Raw genomic sequence first — 15,068 nt, 5'->3', positions numbered from 1 at the left:
CAGCTCACGGCCGCTTCAGCCACCTGGCCCTCTCCTCCTCCTGAAACGAACCCCAGACACCAATCTGACCAGGGGACCCAAAGAAGTGGGGCAAGAGCGGCCACCAAATACCGCACTTGCCAGAACTACACCGAGCCAGCATGATTCTGGTTAGAGAGTGCAAGGCTCCTCGGAGTCTGGGGTCTCTCTTCCTGTACGTGGAGGACGGATCACACCTCGGTGGAGGATGGGGGAGAGAGGCAGAAGGCCAGCAGGGCCAGAGCCTGATGTGCCTCGGACTTTCCCCACTTCAGACCTCCGTTTCTTTGTTGCAGGAACAGCCAAATCCTTATCTGCGGAGCTTGATGGTCAAGAGCAAAGACGTGGGTCTGACCCCTGACTGTACTGTTTATTAGCTCGGTAACCTTCAGGACCATCAATACAGACGGTCAATACAGGACCATCAAAAACAGACGGTCAATACCGAAATCAGACTGATTATATTCTTTGCAGCTGTAGGTGGAGAAGCTCTATACAGTCAGCAAAAACAAGACCTGCAGCTGACTGTGGCTCAGATCATGAACTCCGTATTGCAAAATTCAGGCTTAAGTTGAAGAAAGTAGGGGAAACAACTAGACCATTCAGATATGACCTAAATCAAATCCCTTACAATTATACAGTGGAGGTGAGGAACAGACTCAATGGATTATATCTGGTAGACAGATTGCCTGAAAAACTATGGATGGAGGTTTGTAACATCGTACAGGAGGTGGTGACCAAACCATCTCAAGAAAAAGAAATGCAAGCAGGCAAAGTGGCTGTCTGAGGAGGCCTTACAAATAGCTGAGAAAAGAAGAGAAGCCAAACGCAAAGGAGAAAGGGAAAGATACACCCAACTGAGTGCAGAGTTCCAGAGAACAGCAAGGAGAAATAAGAAAGCCTTCTTGAGTGAGTAACGCAAAGAAACAGAGGAAAACAAGAGAATGGGAAAGACTAGAGATCTCTCCAAGAAAACTGGAGATACCAAGGGAACATTTCATGCAAAGATGAGCACAATAAAGGACAGAACTGTAAGGACTGAACAGAATCAGAAGAGCTTGAATCAGAAGAGCTTAAGAGGTGGCAAGAATACACAGAAGAACTGGACAAAAAAGGTCTTAATGACCCAGATAACCACGATGGTGTGGCCACTCACCTAGAGCTGGACATCCTCGAAGTCCAGTGAAGTCAAGTGGGCCTTAGGAAGCATTAGTACAAACAAAGCAAGTGGAGGTGATGGAATTCCAGCTGATGTATTTCAAATCTTAAAAGATGATGCTGTGAAAGTACTACAGTCAATATGCCAGTAAATTTGGAAAACTCAGCAGTGGCCACAGGACTGGAAAAAGTCAGTTTTCATTCCAATCTCAAAGAAAGGCAATGTCAAAGAATCTTCAAACTACCATACAATTACGCTCATTTCACATGCTAGGAAGGTTAATGCTCAAAATACTTCAAGCCGGGATTCAACAATACATGAACCGAGAACATCCAGATGTTCAAACTGGATTTAGAAAAGGCAGAGGAACCAGGGATCAAATTGCCAACATTTGTTGGCTCATATAAAAAGCAAGGGAATTCAAAACAAAATATCTACTTCTGCTTCACTGACTACACTAAAGCCTTTGACTGTGTGCATGCATACATGTTCAGTTGCTTCAGTCACGTCTGACTCTTTAAGACCCGATGGATTGTAGCTCACCAGCCTCCTCAATCCACGGGATTCTCCAGGCAAGAATACTAGTTTGGGTTGCCATGCCCTTTTCCAGGGGATCTTTCTGACCCAGGGATCAAATCCATGTCTTCAGTATTGCAGGTGGATTCCTTACCAACTGAGTCACCAAGGAAGCCCTTTGACTGTGTGGATCACAACCAACTATGGAAAACTCTTCAAGAGATGGGAATACCAGACTGCCTTTCCTGCATCCTGAGAAACCTGTATGCAGGTCAAGAAGCAACAGTTAGAACTGGACATGGAACAATGGACTGGTTCCAAATTGGGAAAGGAGTACATCAGGTCTCTATATTGTCACCCTACTTATTTAACTTATATGCAGAGTACAGCATGTGAAATGCCTGGCTAATTGACTCACAAGCTGGAATCAAGACTGCCAGGAGAAATATCAACAATCTCAGACATGCAGATGATACCACTCTAATGATAGAAAGCAAGGAGGAACTAAAGAACCTCTCGATGTGGGTGAAAGATGAAAGTGAAAAAGCTGGTTTAAAACTCAACATTCAAAAAACTAATTTCATGGCATCTGGTCCCACCACTTCATGGCAAATAGATGAGGAAACAGTGGAAACAGTGACAGATTTTATTTTCTTGGGCTCCAAGAAAGTCCACTACAGATGGACTGCAGCCATGAAATTAAAAGACGGTTACTCCTTGGAAGAAAAGCTATGACAAATCTAGACAGCCCATTAAAAAGCAGAGACATCATTTTGCTGACAAAGGTCCATCTAGTCAAAGCTATGGTTTTTCCAGTAGTCATGTATGGATGTGAGAGTTGGATCATAAAGAAGGCTGAGCACCGATGAACTCATGCTTTCAAACTGTTGTGCTGGAGAAGATTCTTGAGAGTCCCTTGGACTGCAAGGAGATCAAACCAGTCCATCCTAAAGGAAATCAACCCTGAATATCCATTGGAAGGACTGATGCTGAAGCTGAAGCTCTAATATTTTGGCCACCTGATGCAAAGAGCTGACTCACTGGAAAAGACCCTGATGCTGGGAAAGATTGAGGGCAGGAGGAGAAGGGGATGACAGAGGATGAGATGGTTGGATGGCATCACTGACTCAATGGACATGAATTTGAGCAAACTCTAGGAGGTGGTGAAGGACAGGGAAGCCTAGCGTGCTGCAGTTCAGGGGGTCTCAGAGAGTTGAACACAATTTAGCCACTGAACAACAACACCACCTCCAGGAGGTCACAGCCTCTCTGTGCCTCATTTGTAAAGTGGGGATAGCGACAGGACTGACCTTACAGGGCTGTAATGAACAGTATAAGGCACATGGAAGTGTCCTATAAGTAGTATCTTCTCTATTAATACTTTTATCATTTCCCATCCTTGGAAATCCCTGAAACGAGCACTTCAAACGTTCCTTAGAGGGACTTCCCTGGTGGTCCAGTGGTTAAGACTCTATGCTCTCAACGCACGGGGCCACGGTTCAATCCTTGGCCAAGGGACTAGATTCCACGTGCCACAACTAAAGATCCCGAGAGCTGCAACTAAGTCCTGGCACAGCCAAATAAATATTTGAAAAGACCCACCTTCTTCCAAAAAGCCTTCTCCAATCACTCCAGGCCGTGCTTGTCCCCCCTCTGCCCCCGACCTCCTGACACTGCTTGCCTGTTCCACTGGCTCTGTGATCATGCCCAGTGACAGCTCTTGCTCGCTGTGTACGTGTCATCCCCTCACTAGAAAGCAAGCCCCTTTAAAGCCAGGACGCTGGTTTGTATGCCTCTGGGTCTCCTCAGCACTGGCACCTAGCAGGGATTCAGCAGACGACTGGTTGTTTGATAGATGGGGGGGCCAAGCCCAGGCCCATCCCCACAGGCCCCTCCTGTGCCCACCGGGGACCCTCCCAACAAAGCCCTGCAGAGCAGGAAGGAGAAACATTGAGGAGATGACAGTGATGGGCTCGGCGGCAGCTGAGGAGTGAGACTCAGGAATAAGACATCTCTCTCCATCCGCCCAGATAAGATGCAGAAACCCACATCTGCATGAACCTCTGACTGAGGGGACATCCAGAGAAAGGAGGCATTCTTCCCAAAAAGGGAAAAGCAAGACCTCAATTTTCTCTGCTAACGAGCAGAGGGTTGGACTAGATCAGCAGTTTGCCAAACATTCTCCAAGTAAGGTTTTGAGAAAACAGACGTTGCATGGCTGAAAATCATAGTTTTAAAAAAACCACCCAATGAGTTGATGCCTGAGGTCCCTTCCTTCAGGGACTGAAGGCTGGGGTGGCCAGAGAGCCGCTGAGCCAGCTTGGCCTGCCCTTCCCTGTCCCCACCCCAATGGGCCACCCTGGTTTTATAAAGACCATTGGCTCCCAGGCCCCAGATACAAGGAGCAACTGAGAGACAGCTGGTCTGGCCAGCAAAGTCCTGGTCTAGGAAACATACTTGTCAGAGGGAGTATGGGTGTGTGCCAGGAACTCATTAATGCTCAACCCTTTCTCCTAAAGGCTCTAGCATCCGATGTCTCCTTCACTGACCTGGGCCGGAGATGAGAGGCAGGGGCGTCTCCAGGAGAACCTTCTGCAGCTGTCAAAGTATGGGTGGACACTGCCCAACGGCACACTGGTGACCTGCCCGCTCCCACTCCTGAGGCTCTGCAGTGGCTGTCACCTCTGCCTGAAGAGCCTTCCTTTCCATTTCTTTTCCTTTTTTTAATATTTATTTATTTCACAGTGCCGGATCTTGTTGCAGGACACGGACTCTCGTTGTGGCACATGGGCGGGGAGCAGGCTTAATTGTCCCATGGCCATGTGGGATCTTACTTCCCCTACCAGGGATCCAACCTGCGGCCCCTGCATCGCAAGGCAGATTCATAACCAGTAGACCACCTGGTGGCTCAGACAGTAAAGTGTCTGCCTATAATGTGGGAGACCTGGGTTCAATCCCTGGGTTGGAAAGATCCCCTGGAGAAGGAAATGGCAACCCACTCCAGTACTCTTGCCTGGAAAATTCTATGGATGGAGGAGCCTGGTAGGCTATAGTCCATGGGGTCGTAAAGAAATTGGACATGACTGAGCAACTTCACTGATCTGTAGACCACCAGGGACGTCCCCTCCTCCCACTTCTAAACTCACAACAGGATTCAAGCTTCAGGAAGCCTTCCTGGATGCAGGCCTCCAGAAATCCAATGGGGCCGTGAATTGAAACATCATACCCACAACTCAGGAGACTGCAACCATACTTGCCCACTCTGAACCAATCCCATTTCAAGCTGATCCTAACGCAGGCACCGGTAATCATTAAACCCATATATTTAAACATAAACTGGCACATAGAAATATAATTTAAGTACTATAGAAGGTATTATAGGAGAAAGATGAAAGATAAAATTATCAGTGAAAAATGAAAGATTAATGTTATAGCTTTTGCACGGTGAATTAACTGGCTGAATGAAGATCACTGTAGTTTAAAACCCTGGAAATCAGAGAGGTATTCTCTCCTGTACTGACACCAAGAGCTAGCTCTACCCACCTGTGCTTAATGCAGTCCTTCCTTCATTTATTCACGAGTCACGCTACGCATTAGAGATGAAAAGGGGAATAAAGTAGGGCCCTTGCCCTCAAAGCGCTCACAGTTCAGTTGGCAAGACAGACAAGGAAGCAATCATTAGCACATGGGCAATGCAGAACCAGAGAGCGGCAAAAGATTTGGGAACACAGAGGGCTGAGTGACAAAGGCGGCCTAAAGAATTAGGGAAGCCATCCCTGAAGAGGTGACTTTTGCTTTGGCTCTTAGGGATAAACACAGGTTCAGGCAGAGAATGAAAGGAGAGGGGACTTTCCTGGTGGTCCAGTGGCTAAGGCTCCACACTCCCAACGAGGGTGTCTAGGTTTGATCCCTGATCAGGGAACTAGATCCTGCAAGCCACAATTAAGACCCGGTGCAGTCAAATAAATAAAATAAAAATTTTAAAAATAAAAAGAATGAAAGGAGAGGGAAAAAAGCAGTCCAGGCTAATGTGCGTGTTAGTTGCTCAGTCATGTCCAACTCTTGGCAACCCCATGGACTGTAGCCCACCAGCTGCCTCTGTCCATGGAATTCTCTAGGTAAGAATACTAGAGTGGGCAACCATGCCCTCCTCCAGGGGATCTTCCCCACCCAGGGATTGAACCCAGGTCTCCAGCATTGCATTGCAGGCAGATTCCTTACCATCTGAGCCACCAGGGAAGCCCCCAGACTAATGGGATGACATCAATAAGGGCCACAAGCCATTAAAGGCTCATAACATTGGAAGGTGGGAAGTCTAGGGGGGTTGGACGAAGAGGGCAGGGCCAGCCCACGAGGGCTGAGGGTGGGAATTTGAAATTGTGAGCAATGAGATGACAATAGGAGTTTTTCAGTAAAAGGCCTGATAGGACCAAAAATGTTTTTAGGCCACTCTGTCTATAGGGGTGTCAGGCTGAAGTGGAGGAGACTCAGATTATTTCCGCCTCCCTTTGTCCCTGCTCCCAAAACTCAAGACAGGGCACAGCGCATAGAAGAGTCCACAGCACTGAACTCTCTCTCCAAAGACAGACCAGGAAAGACCCCTGGCTTGCAGCAGGTCTGACCTGATCTCTCAAGACTACTTTCCATTCTAAGATTCTTCACCAGCCTATCAGATGGTCATTAAGAACACAGGCGGACTGGCTCCCAAGCCACACAGACCTGGGTTGAATTCCAGCTCTGCTGTTTTATTGCTAAGTACAAGCTACTTAACATCACTCAGCCTCAGTTTTGTCTGTAAAATGGAGCTTAGGATGATAACAGATGCCCTCAGGGGAGTGCTGTAAAGATTAAATGAGAAGATTATAAGATCAAGTGCATGCAAAGTAATTAGCACCCTGCCTAGGTCAAAGTGTGCTGGGTCCCCCCAAAATTCACATCAACATCTGTGAATGTGACCTTATTTGGCAACAGGATCTTTGCAGATGTAATCAAGTTAAAATGAGGTCACATTGGATTAGGGTGGGCCTTAAATCCAACATGACTGGTATCCTATTAAAAGGGAAATTTGGACACAGACATAGTGGCACCTTCCCTGGAGGTTCAGTGGTAATAATCTGCCTGCCAACGCAGGAGACGCGGGCTCAATCCCTGGGCTGGGAAGATCCCCTGGAGAAGGAAATGGCAATCCACTTCAGTATTCCTGCCCGGGAAATCCCATGGACAGAGGAGCCTGGTAGGCTACAGTCCACGGGTCGCAAAGAGTCAGACGTGACTGAGTGACTCAATGATAACAACAGAGGCACAGGGGAGAATGCTGAGTGAAGGCGGAGTCAGAGATCGATGCACCTGCAAGCCAAGGGCTTCCCAGGTGCCTCAGTGGTAATGAATCTGCCTCCAGCGCAGGAGATGCAAGAGATGCAGGTTTGATCCCTGGGTCGGGAAGATCCCCTGGAGGACGAAATGGCAACCCACCCTAGTATTCTTGCCTGGGAAATCCCATGGACAGAAGAACCCAATGGGCTATAGCTCATGGGAGAGCAAAGAGTCAGACCCAACTGAGTACATGAGCTGAGGAACACCACGGACAGAAAAAAACCACCAGAAGCTAAGAGAAAAGCACGGAAGAGAGTCTTCCCTAGACCCTCAGAGGAGCGTGGCCTGCTGACACCTGATTCCAGACTTCCGGCCTCCAGAGCTGAGACAGTAAATGTCTGTTATTTTAAGCCACCCAGTTGGCGGTAACTAGTTATGGCTGCCCTAGGAAACTATACACAAGTACCTGCTCAACGCAATACACATTGGCTGCTAGAACTATTATTAGGATTAACTGGAAAGACTGGCAACTGTTTGACACAGGGTAAGTTTGACTGTAAGAGCCCAAAGTTCAGGATTAAAAAACGGGCAAGAGAAGGACTGTGCCTGGGAACTCCCCTGGTGGTCCAGTGGTTAGGATTCTGCTCTCTCACTGCTGAGGGCCTGGGTTCAATCCCTGGTTGGGGAACTAAAATCTCATAAGCCAGGCAGCATGGCCAAAAAAGAGAGAGAAAGAGAAGGACTATGTCAAACAGCGTCTAATGTCCTGGGCCTCAAGGCCTGGTCCCCAACCATTCCACCATCCCTCTGCCTAAGACCACCCTCGTGCATTTCTGCAGATTCACAAAGCAGAATTCCTGCAGCTGCCTCAGACAGGTGAGGCTCCGTTTCACAAAACAGAGGCCGAGGTGAAGGCAACACTCTCCTTTTCCAGAGGGCAGCAGAGGAATCACAGCAGCTAGTCTCAGCTCTTTCTTAACTTGCTTGGACCTTCATTTCCCTACCTATGAAAGAAGATGGTTAGCCTCTCAGGCTCCTTCCAGGTCTAACTTGAAGCTGATGTGCTTGCTCACGCACTCATGAATGCATTCAAATGCTGGTGCCTCTCGTATGCCAGGCCCTTTGGCGTGAACAACAGCCTCTTGGAGCTCACAGGCTAGCACAGGAGACAACTGATACACAAAGAATTCCCAGGAACTGTTTCATTACCGCTGTGGTTAAGCGCTGCCGTGGGGTGACATAGAAGCCCTGATGCAAACAAAAAAAAAAAAAAAAAATGAAGCCCTGATGCCCTGGGCACGGGGATGGGGATGGGTGGTCCAGGAGGGCTGCTTCCAGAAAACGATGGCCAGTCTGTCCAGTAACTGAACGAGCAGGAGTGGGTCAGGCAGAAGGTGGGAGCTGCCCCCGTGCTACTCCATTCTGTTCCTTTAAATCCTGTTTCTGGGACTTCCCTGTGGTCCAGTGACTAAGACTCCTTGCTCCCAAAGCAGGGGGCCTTGGGTTCCATTCCTGGTCAGGGAATTAGATCCTGCATGCTGCAACTAAGACCCCGTGCAGCCAAATAAATATGTATTTTAATCCTTTTCTAAGTCTCTCACACCATTTTGGAGTCAGTTGCAGGCTCTGACCACATTCCCTGCAGGTCCCATGTGTCATGGCTCCTGAAGGGGAAACTGAGCCTAGAGAAGGCGCCCCCCCCCCCCCAACAAAAGCATCTCCAGGTGACCTCCTGTGAACCAAGGGCCCCAGCACACAGAGGAGGAAGCCAGCTGCTTTCATAGTGTGGTAGGGGAAACACATCTGGGGACAAGCCACTGCTTGTCCAGCACCGGGTGACAAGGACAAGCCGAGAGACGTGTCCGGATGCCAGGGTAAGTGCAGAGGAAGGAGAATTCCTCCTCTGTGGTCCTCAACTCCCACCTCTGTAAGGTGGGGCAAACCTTCCCAGCTGCCTCCCGCCACTCCAGTGAAGCGAAAAATGATGGTCGCAGGTGTAAAAAGTGCTTGGCCCTCTTTGGGAAGTGACAGGGACCAGGAGTATCCAGAAGAATCAAGGGCCACAGTTAAGCCCAACCAAACACTTTTTAGTCCATCTCCTCTCCACCTGCCACCCCAACCCCTAAGACCTGCCTGGAATTAGGGAGCTCCATTTCCTGTTCATCTCCATCCCTCTGAACAGCTTAGCACAGGAGGCGGGAAGCACAGTAACAAGGATCGCTGGCTTCTGGGTTTCACGGACACCCAGGGTGTCCTCCCAGGGCCGTTCAGCATCTAAGCATCCCACTGAGCACACTTCCCAAACTTCCACGGACACACTCCAGACTTCCTTAAGTCCCTCCCCCATCCTGTGCGCGCACAGCTTGCCATTTATTACTTTATGGCCCTAGATTGCCAGGCTGCGCTGACCTCTGCTCATGACTATCCTTCGGCAGCTCCCATCTGATCAGCACCAAGGGCAGCAGGCCCAGCCCTGCCTGACTCAGGGACACTAGCCACTCCCCACCCCCGGTCTCATCCAGAGCCACGCTGAAGTCACTCGCCGCCCCACTGAGCATCTGTGCACTTCCCCCTCCTCCCCAGAACTCAGTATCCCCCCAGCTTTTTGCCCTAAAAGAAAAGGATTTCTCGACCCTTTGGTAGACAGAGAACTGACTTTCATAAAAATGCCTGGGGAGTCAGGAAAACTGGAGGGCGTCTTTGGTCCACAGCAGCCAAAGCAAAATGCTGCCTGAGGGTGGTCTGGCCAGCCCCTCCTTCCCTTCTGCCCGATAACCTCCGGCCCCCCCCAGGGACCCCTCATCCCACTGGCCATCACGCAGCTGGAGCTGCTGCCTGCAGCATAACTAGGGCAGTGCCCACGTTCATTACCTCCTCCGTGCTCTCGCCTCCACCATCCTTGCTCGAGCTGCTGGGCTTGGCTGCGCCTTTGGCAAGCTTGGGGGGCTCCTGAGAGGAGGAGATGGAGAGTTAGTAGTTGATGAGGCAGGGGGAGGCCCTATCCACATCCCTTCAGTCTTATCCAATTATCCAACTGAATCAATGAGTCAGGACCCCTGAGCACATACCTTAAACCTGGGGGAGTAGGGTGGGGTTTGGGGTACACCAAGAGGGACCAGTCCCTCAAGGGCACCAATGAGTTTAGAATCTGGTTAGAAAGATAACTCCAACACACAATAATACAGCATGATCATGCTTCTTCACCTCACAGGACTGGTGTATGAGTCAGGGCCTCTGTCAAGTAAGAACCAGGGCGAGGAGGCTCAAGGGAAACGCATCCTGGAACAAGCTGCTCAGACGCTTCTGGCTAAAGTGGGCAGAGCGGGCCTAAGGCTCTCAGGCTAGAGGGACTGGTCATCACTCTACCCCCGAGGCTATCTGGGAAGACCAGGAAGCATTTTCTGGATATCACAAACAGTACCCAGACTAGTAACTGCTACTGGCATAATCAGTGGGGCCCAAGGATGCACACAGGTTTGGGGATCGTCCCAAGAAGGCCTTGGTGGACAAGCACAAGGACAGGGATGGGGGTAAGGCCCTGAAGGGCTATGAAGAGCATGCACTAGTCTGAAGTCTCCCTTGGGAACCTGGCTGCCGGCTCAGAGCCCTGGCCTGCCCAGCATCTCTTCCTATGCTCCAGGCCAAAAAAAGCAAGTGCCCAGAGAACAGGATAGGGAAAATGGGAAAAAGACCTGGGGATTTCGGTTCGACTGCAAGCTCAACACAAATCATCCATGTGCTGTGGCTGCCATGGCAGCTCATATGACCTGCCGTCCGGTTAGCAGACCCGTGCAGAGTGCCTGTCCTTGGCACTGACGGAGCCATCCTGGAGGCTCTAGTTCAGTCGGGAGCCTCAGACTTTGGGAGGGACAAAGACAAATGCTAGGTTTTGTTCAGGAGGGAAATACAACCCATACTGGGAGTACATTCAAAAGCATGTCCTGAGAGCGACAGCTGCAGGAACTGGGAGAGTTAACAATGGGAGGGAGGAGTCCTGGTGGGTGGGGGAGCTAGAGTGATCCTCACAAATAAATGAAGGGCCTGCCATGAGGACTAAAGATGCAACTTGTTCTACGTGGATCCAGAAGCCCTAAGAGCACCGGCTAAGGTGTCAGGAAGACAGGCTGAGACTACAAACGAGGAAGATTTTTCTCCTGGAGCATCTGCAGAAACCTGCTGCCTAGGGAGGCGGCAGCTCCCCACCTGACAGCACTCAAGCAGGGGTGCGCTGAGGCCTCCTCCCAGGCACGATGCAAGAGGAACCCGAGCCTTAAAGGCAGATGGGACTGGGGGACCTCAGAAACCACTTCGAGCTCTGAGATCCTGCGACTCCTGAGCACCTGAGCCCCTTCAGTGAGAAGTGTTAAACCCAGTGATTATGCCGATGGGGGCTAAAGGATTTCAGGGAGAAGCGAGCGCTGCGTGGGCTGGAGCAGGGGGAAGGCTTCCTGGGGGTGGGGAGGCAGGGAGCTGTTCCTAGCCGTGGAGCAGCTCCAGTCATGAAGGAGCCATGCATGTGCTCTAGGCGGCTGAGCACCCTCTCCGTGACCCCTGACCAGGCTGGGCACCCTCACCCCTCACCAAGGGGCCAGGGAGGGGTGTAGAGGAAAAGGATGAGGGGGGTACCTGCAGGATGCAACACTGGGGCGACCGTCTGCACACACCCCAGTCATAGGCTTCTCGGACACAGCTGACCCATGTGCACACACATCTCACTTCTCTCCTTGACCATGGGCTCCTCGTTCCTTTTTGTACCCCTCCACCCACCCTGCAGCGCTCAGACATCTTTCTCAGGGAATGTGCCAAAGAGAGACCCCGGCTGCTTGGGGGGGTGTGCTGAAGGGTGGTGGGCAGTGGGAACCAGGCCTCCACCCTTGCTCCTGGCTCCTGCAGGACAATAGGCAAAGTGCACATGCTTCAGCCCAGCCCAGCCGTCCAGTGCCACACGGCGCTGTGGTTTACAGCCAACCATGTGTTCCCAGCCCAGCTCTTTCTAGCTACACAATCATGGGCTAGTTACCTAGCCTCGCCAAGCCTGTTTCCTCATCTATTAAGTGCCAACAATCAAAGTACCTGATTCCCTCTGCTTATTAAATGCTTTTATTTTTTAATTTTTTGACTGCACAGCACGGCATGCAGGATCTTAGTTCCCGGACCAGGGATTGAACCCACACCCCCTGCAGTGGAAGCCTGCAGTCTTAACCACCGGACCACCAGGGAAGTCCCCCTAGTTCCCTTTAGCACAGTGTCTGGCACATGAAAAATGAAATGTTAGTCAATGTTATTACTATTATTATGAACAAGAAAGTGGGAGGGAGTGGGGACACCTCCACCCAGCAACCAAAAAGACAGAAGTCCTAGATCAGAATGTGAGGGAAGAGGAGGGATGCAAATCTCCCCAAGGGTTGAATCAGCACTCATACATTGAGTGCCTAAGGTATACAAGGGAGATGCCAAACCAAAATGGAGCTGAGTTATTGTCACAGGGGGAAGAAAAGACATGTCCATAGTTCCAGTCCAAGGGAACACAAAAAGGCCATAAGTAACCTACCAAGTGTTCTGCAAATCCAAGGGAGAAGGGAGGGCTCACCCCCAACTAAGGGTTTGCAATGGGCTTCAGGAAAGAGGCCATGAGGTTTGGCCAAGAATGGGACCAGCAGAGATAAAGGAGAAAGGGAAGAAACGACAGATGAGCAATACAGATCCTCCATCCCCCTCTCCTCTCTGTCCCCACCCCACTTAGGCAAACCCCAGCCACATTGTCAGGACTTGTCAACCATAGAAGGAGGCCAAATGCAATTGGAAACCAAAAGTAGAAAGTTACACCTTAAAGGGGATCAGAGGTGCCTGGCCCCATGCACCCCGATCCTTCTCATACTCTTTCCCAACCAAACACTTACACCTGTGGTCCTAGAAAGTCTTAAGAAATTTTCTTCTCAGTCCTCTAGTAGATAAAGGCTTTCTGTGGATGGGACAATATCTGTTCCATTAGACTAAAAATTACAGATCAGGGACGTGCCTTGCAGTCCAATGGTTAACACTCTGTGCTTCCAGTGCAAAAGGCTCAGGTTTGATCCCTGGTAGGATAACTAAGATCCCACACGCTGGGCAGAATGACCAAAAAGTAAAAATTAAAAAAACAAAAAAACAAACTACAGCTTGGCAAGGAACTCATCAGCTTCCTCTGAATTTCATCCCTCTCCACATTTCTCGTAGAAGCCCTTCAGCCCCTGGTGTGGCTGACTTGTGTGTGTATCACCTACAGCTAAGCTGCCCAAACCACCTCAGCATGCACACTTCCCAAGGGCATGGGGCCTGGGTGGGGCACCCAAACCTGCCCAGCTCAGCTCCCTAGGAGGTACAGTGCCTTCTATACCATTAATAACCCAACAGTCAGAATCTCAGGCCCTGAGAGGTTACGGGGACAATCCAGAATCAGAGCCGCCTAGCAAATCTCCATCGGCCCCAGGATAAGGAGTTTAATTGATAAGGTCAGAGATGGCACAAGCAGCAATCCAGCCAATCAGAGGGCAAAGGAAAGCAAGACACCTCTGGGGTCATAAAGTGGGTGAAGAGAACACCAGGCCAGAGCTGGCGCCCACCACAAGGGGCCAGCCCCGGGGAACAGAAGAAGCTGGGGGAGGCTGGAACTGGTATCCTAGCATCCTCTGTGTGAGTCTGTACCTCAAAGGAACCACACCTCTGAGTCAGACCTCAGCAACAGCAGGAAATAGAGGGTACAGAAAGACAGGAATAAAGAAGATGGGAAGGCAGTTCGGAGGTAGAGGAGGAAGGTGAAAGAAGGCAACATCAAGAAATGGCCTGTGTCAGGACACCAGACAAAAAGCAAGGGTGTCCGGGGGTGGCTCGCCTGTGGGGTAAGAAGAAAAGCTAATCTGTCTGTGAGGGCAGAATCCCAATTTGAGGATAGTATGGTCCTGGAAAGACAGAAACCCAGCACTGGTCCAAAAAAGGAAAAATGCAAAGGTTATCCTCAATTAGGAATAAGGGGAGGGGCCTGCCCAGATGATGAGAGGTGACTGGTTCAGGATGAACCTGGGAGTGGGCTGATGTCTGTTAGCAAGGCTTTGGTACAGAGGAGGCCTTTAAGTCAGGAGACCTGATACTACAGATGGGCCTCCAGGAGGCTGTGTGACCTTGGCCCAGTCCCTTCCCCTGCCCCCGGGGTCGAGGCCTCAGTCTCCTCATCTGTATCATGAGGGACTGCACTGAAGGAGCTCAGACACCCTGACTTCCAAGGTCCCATCAGCAGAAGGAAGGGCTCGGTCCTGGTTTACAAGTTTGTGTGTGAAGGAAGAACTAGAGGGAGGGGCCTAGGCCAGATTCGGTGGAGGAGAGAGAAAAGCAGAGCTGTTCTAGGTCAAGGAGCTTGGCGGGCAGGGAGAAGGTGGCTGTAAGGGACGGTGGAGAAGGCAGGCCCAGGCCCAGGCCCAGACGGGTGAGAAGAGGAGGGTCGAGAAGGGGCTGCGCGGAGCTGAAGAGGGGGGGCTAGTTCTGGAGGGAGGTGCTGTCTCAAATAAGCGGCTGTCCCAAACGGCAAACGGGTGGGGGATGGGGAAGTGATGGGGGGAGAAAAAGCAGGAGAGTGACCTGGGAGCGAGGCAGGATCTGGAGGGAGGAGGTTACCCTGGGCCGGGGGTCGGTGGAGAGAGGAAGGGAGGTGCATGTGGGGCGGACTCTATCCCGGACAAGGGTGGGAGCTTTCTCAGCTGCGGCAAAGGCTGGGGGTGCGACGAGCAGCGGGGATGGAGGGCTGGCCCCCGGGAGTCCTGCGGGGGCCGGACGGGAGGGTCGGTCTGGGGCTGTCCCGGGCCTGGCTCGGGCCCCTCCCAGAGTTCCACGCAGGCCCCCGAGGCGGAGGCGCGGGGAAAAGGACCACGCTCACCTTCTCCTTCTTCAGTTTATAGGGCATCTCGGCCCGTCCGGACCCTGCCCGGCTCCTGCGGCCCCGCTCCGGCTCCGGCTTTGCTCGGCCGCACTCGGCCCGCTCGGCGTCTCTTCGCCACCGCCTGCGCGCTGCGCCCGGGTCGAGCGGTGTCTG

The 15,068-nt window shown here is 51.2% G+C and overlaps 1 protein-coding gene across 1 annotated transcript in view; it reads right to left on the bottom strand.

Moving 5' to 3' along the window:
- Nucleotides 1-15,068, bottom strand: part of PPP2R5D (protein phosphatase 2 regulatory subunit B'delta) — a 22,941-nt gene extending 7,873 nt beyond the window's left edge. The window contains exons 1-2 of the mRNA XM_043907495.1: nt 14,913-15,068; nt 9,878-9,955 (exon numbers count right to left, since the gene is read on the bottom strand). Of these exons, the coding sequence (XP_043763430.1) occupies nt 9,878-9,955; nt 14,913-14,939 (105 nt within the window). The 5' untranslated portion in view covers nt 14,940-15,068. The remainder of the gene's footprint in view (nt 1-9,877; nt 9,956-14,912) is intronic.

This window comes from Cervus elaphus, chromosome 7 (assembly GCF_910594005.1).
Source record: "Cervus elaphus chromosome 7, mCerEla1.1, whole genome shotgun sequence".
NCBI lineage: Eukaryota > Metazoa > Chordata > Mammalia > Artiodactyla > Cervidae > Cervus > Cervus elaphus.
Note: the sequence above shows the minus strand (reverse complement) of the source record. Positions and strands in the feature narration are given on the sequence as shown.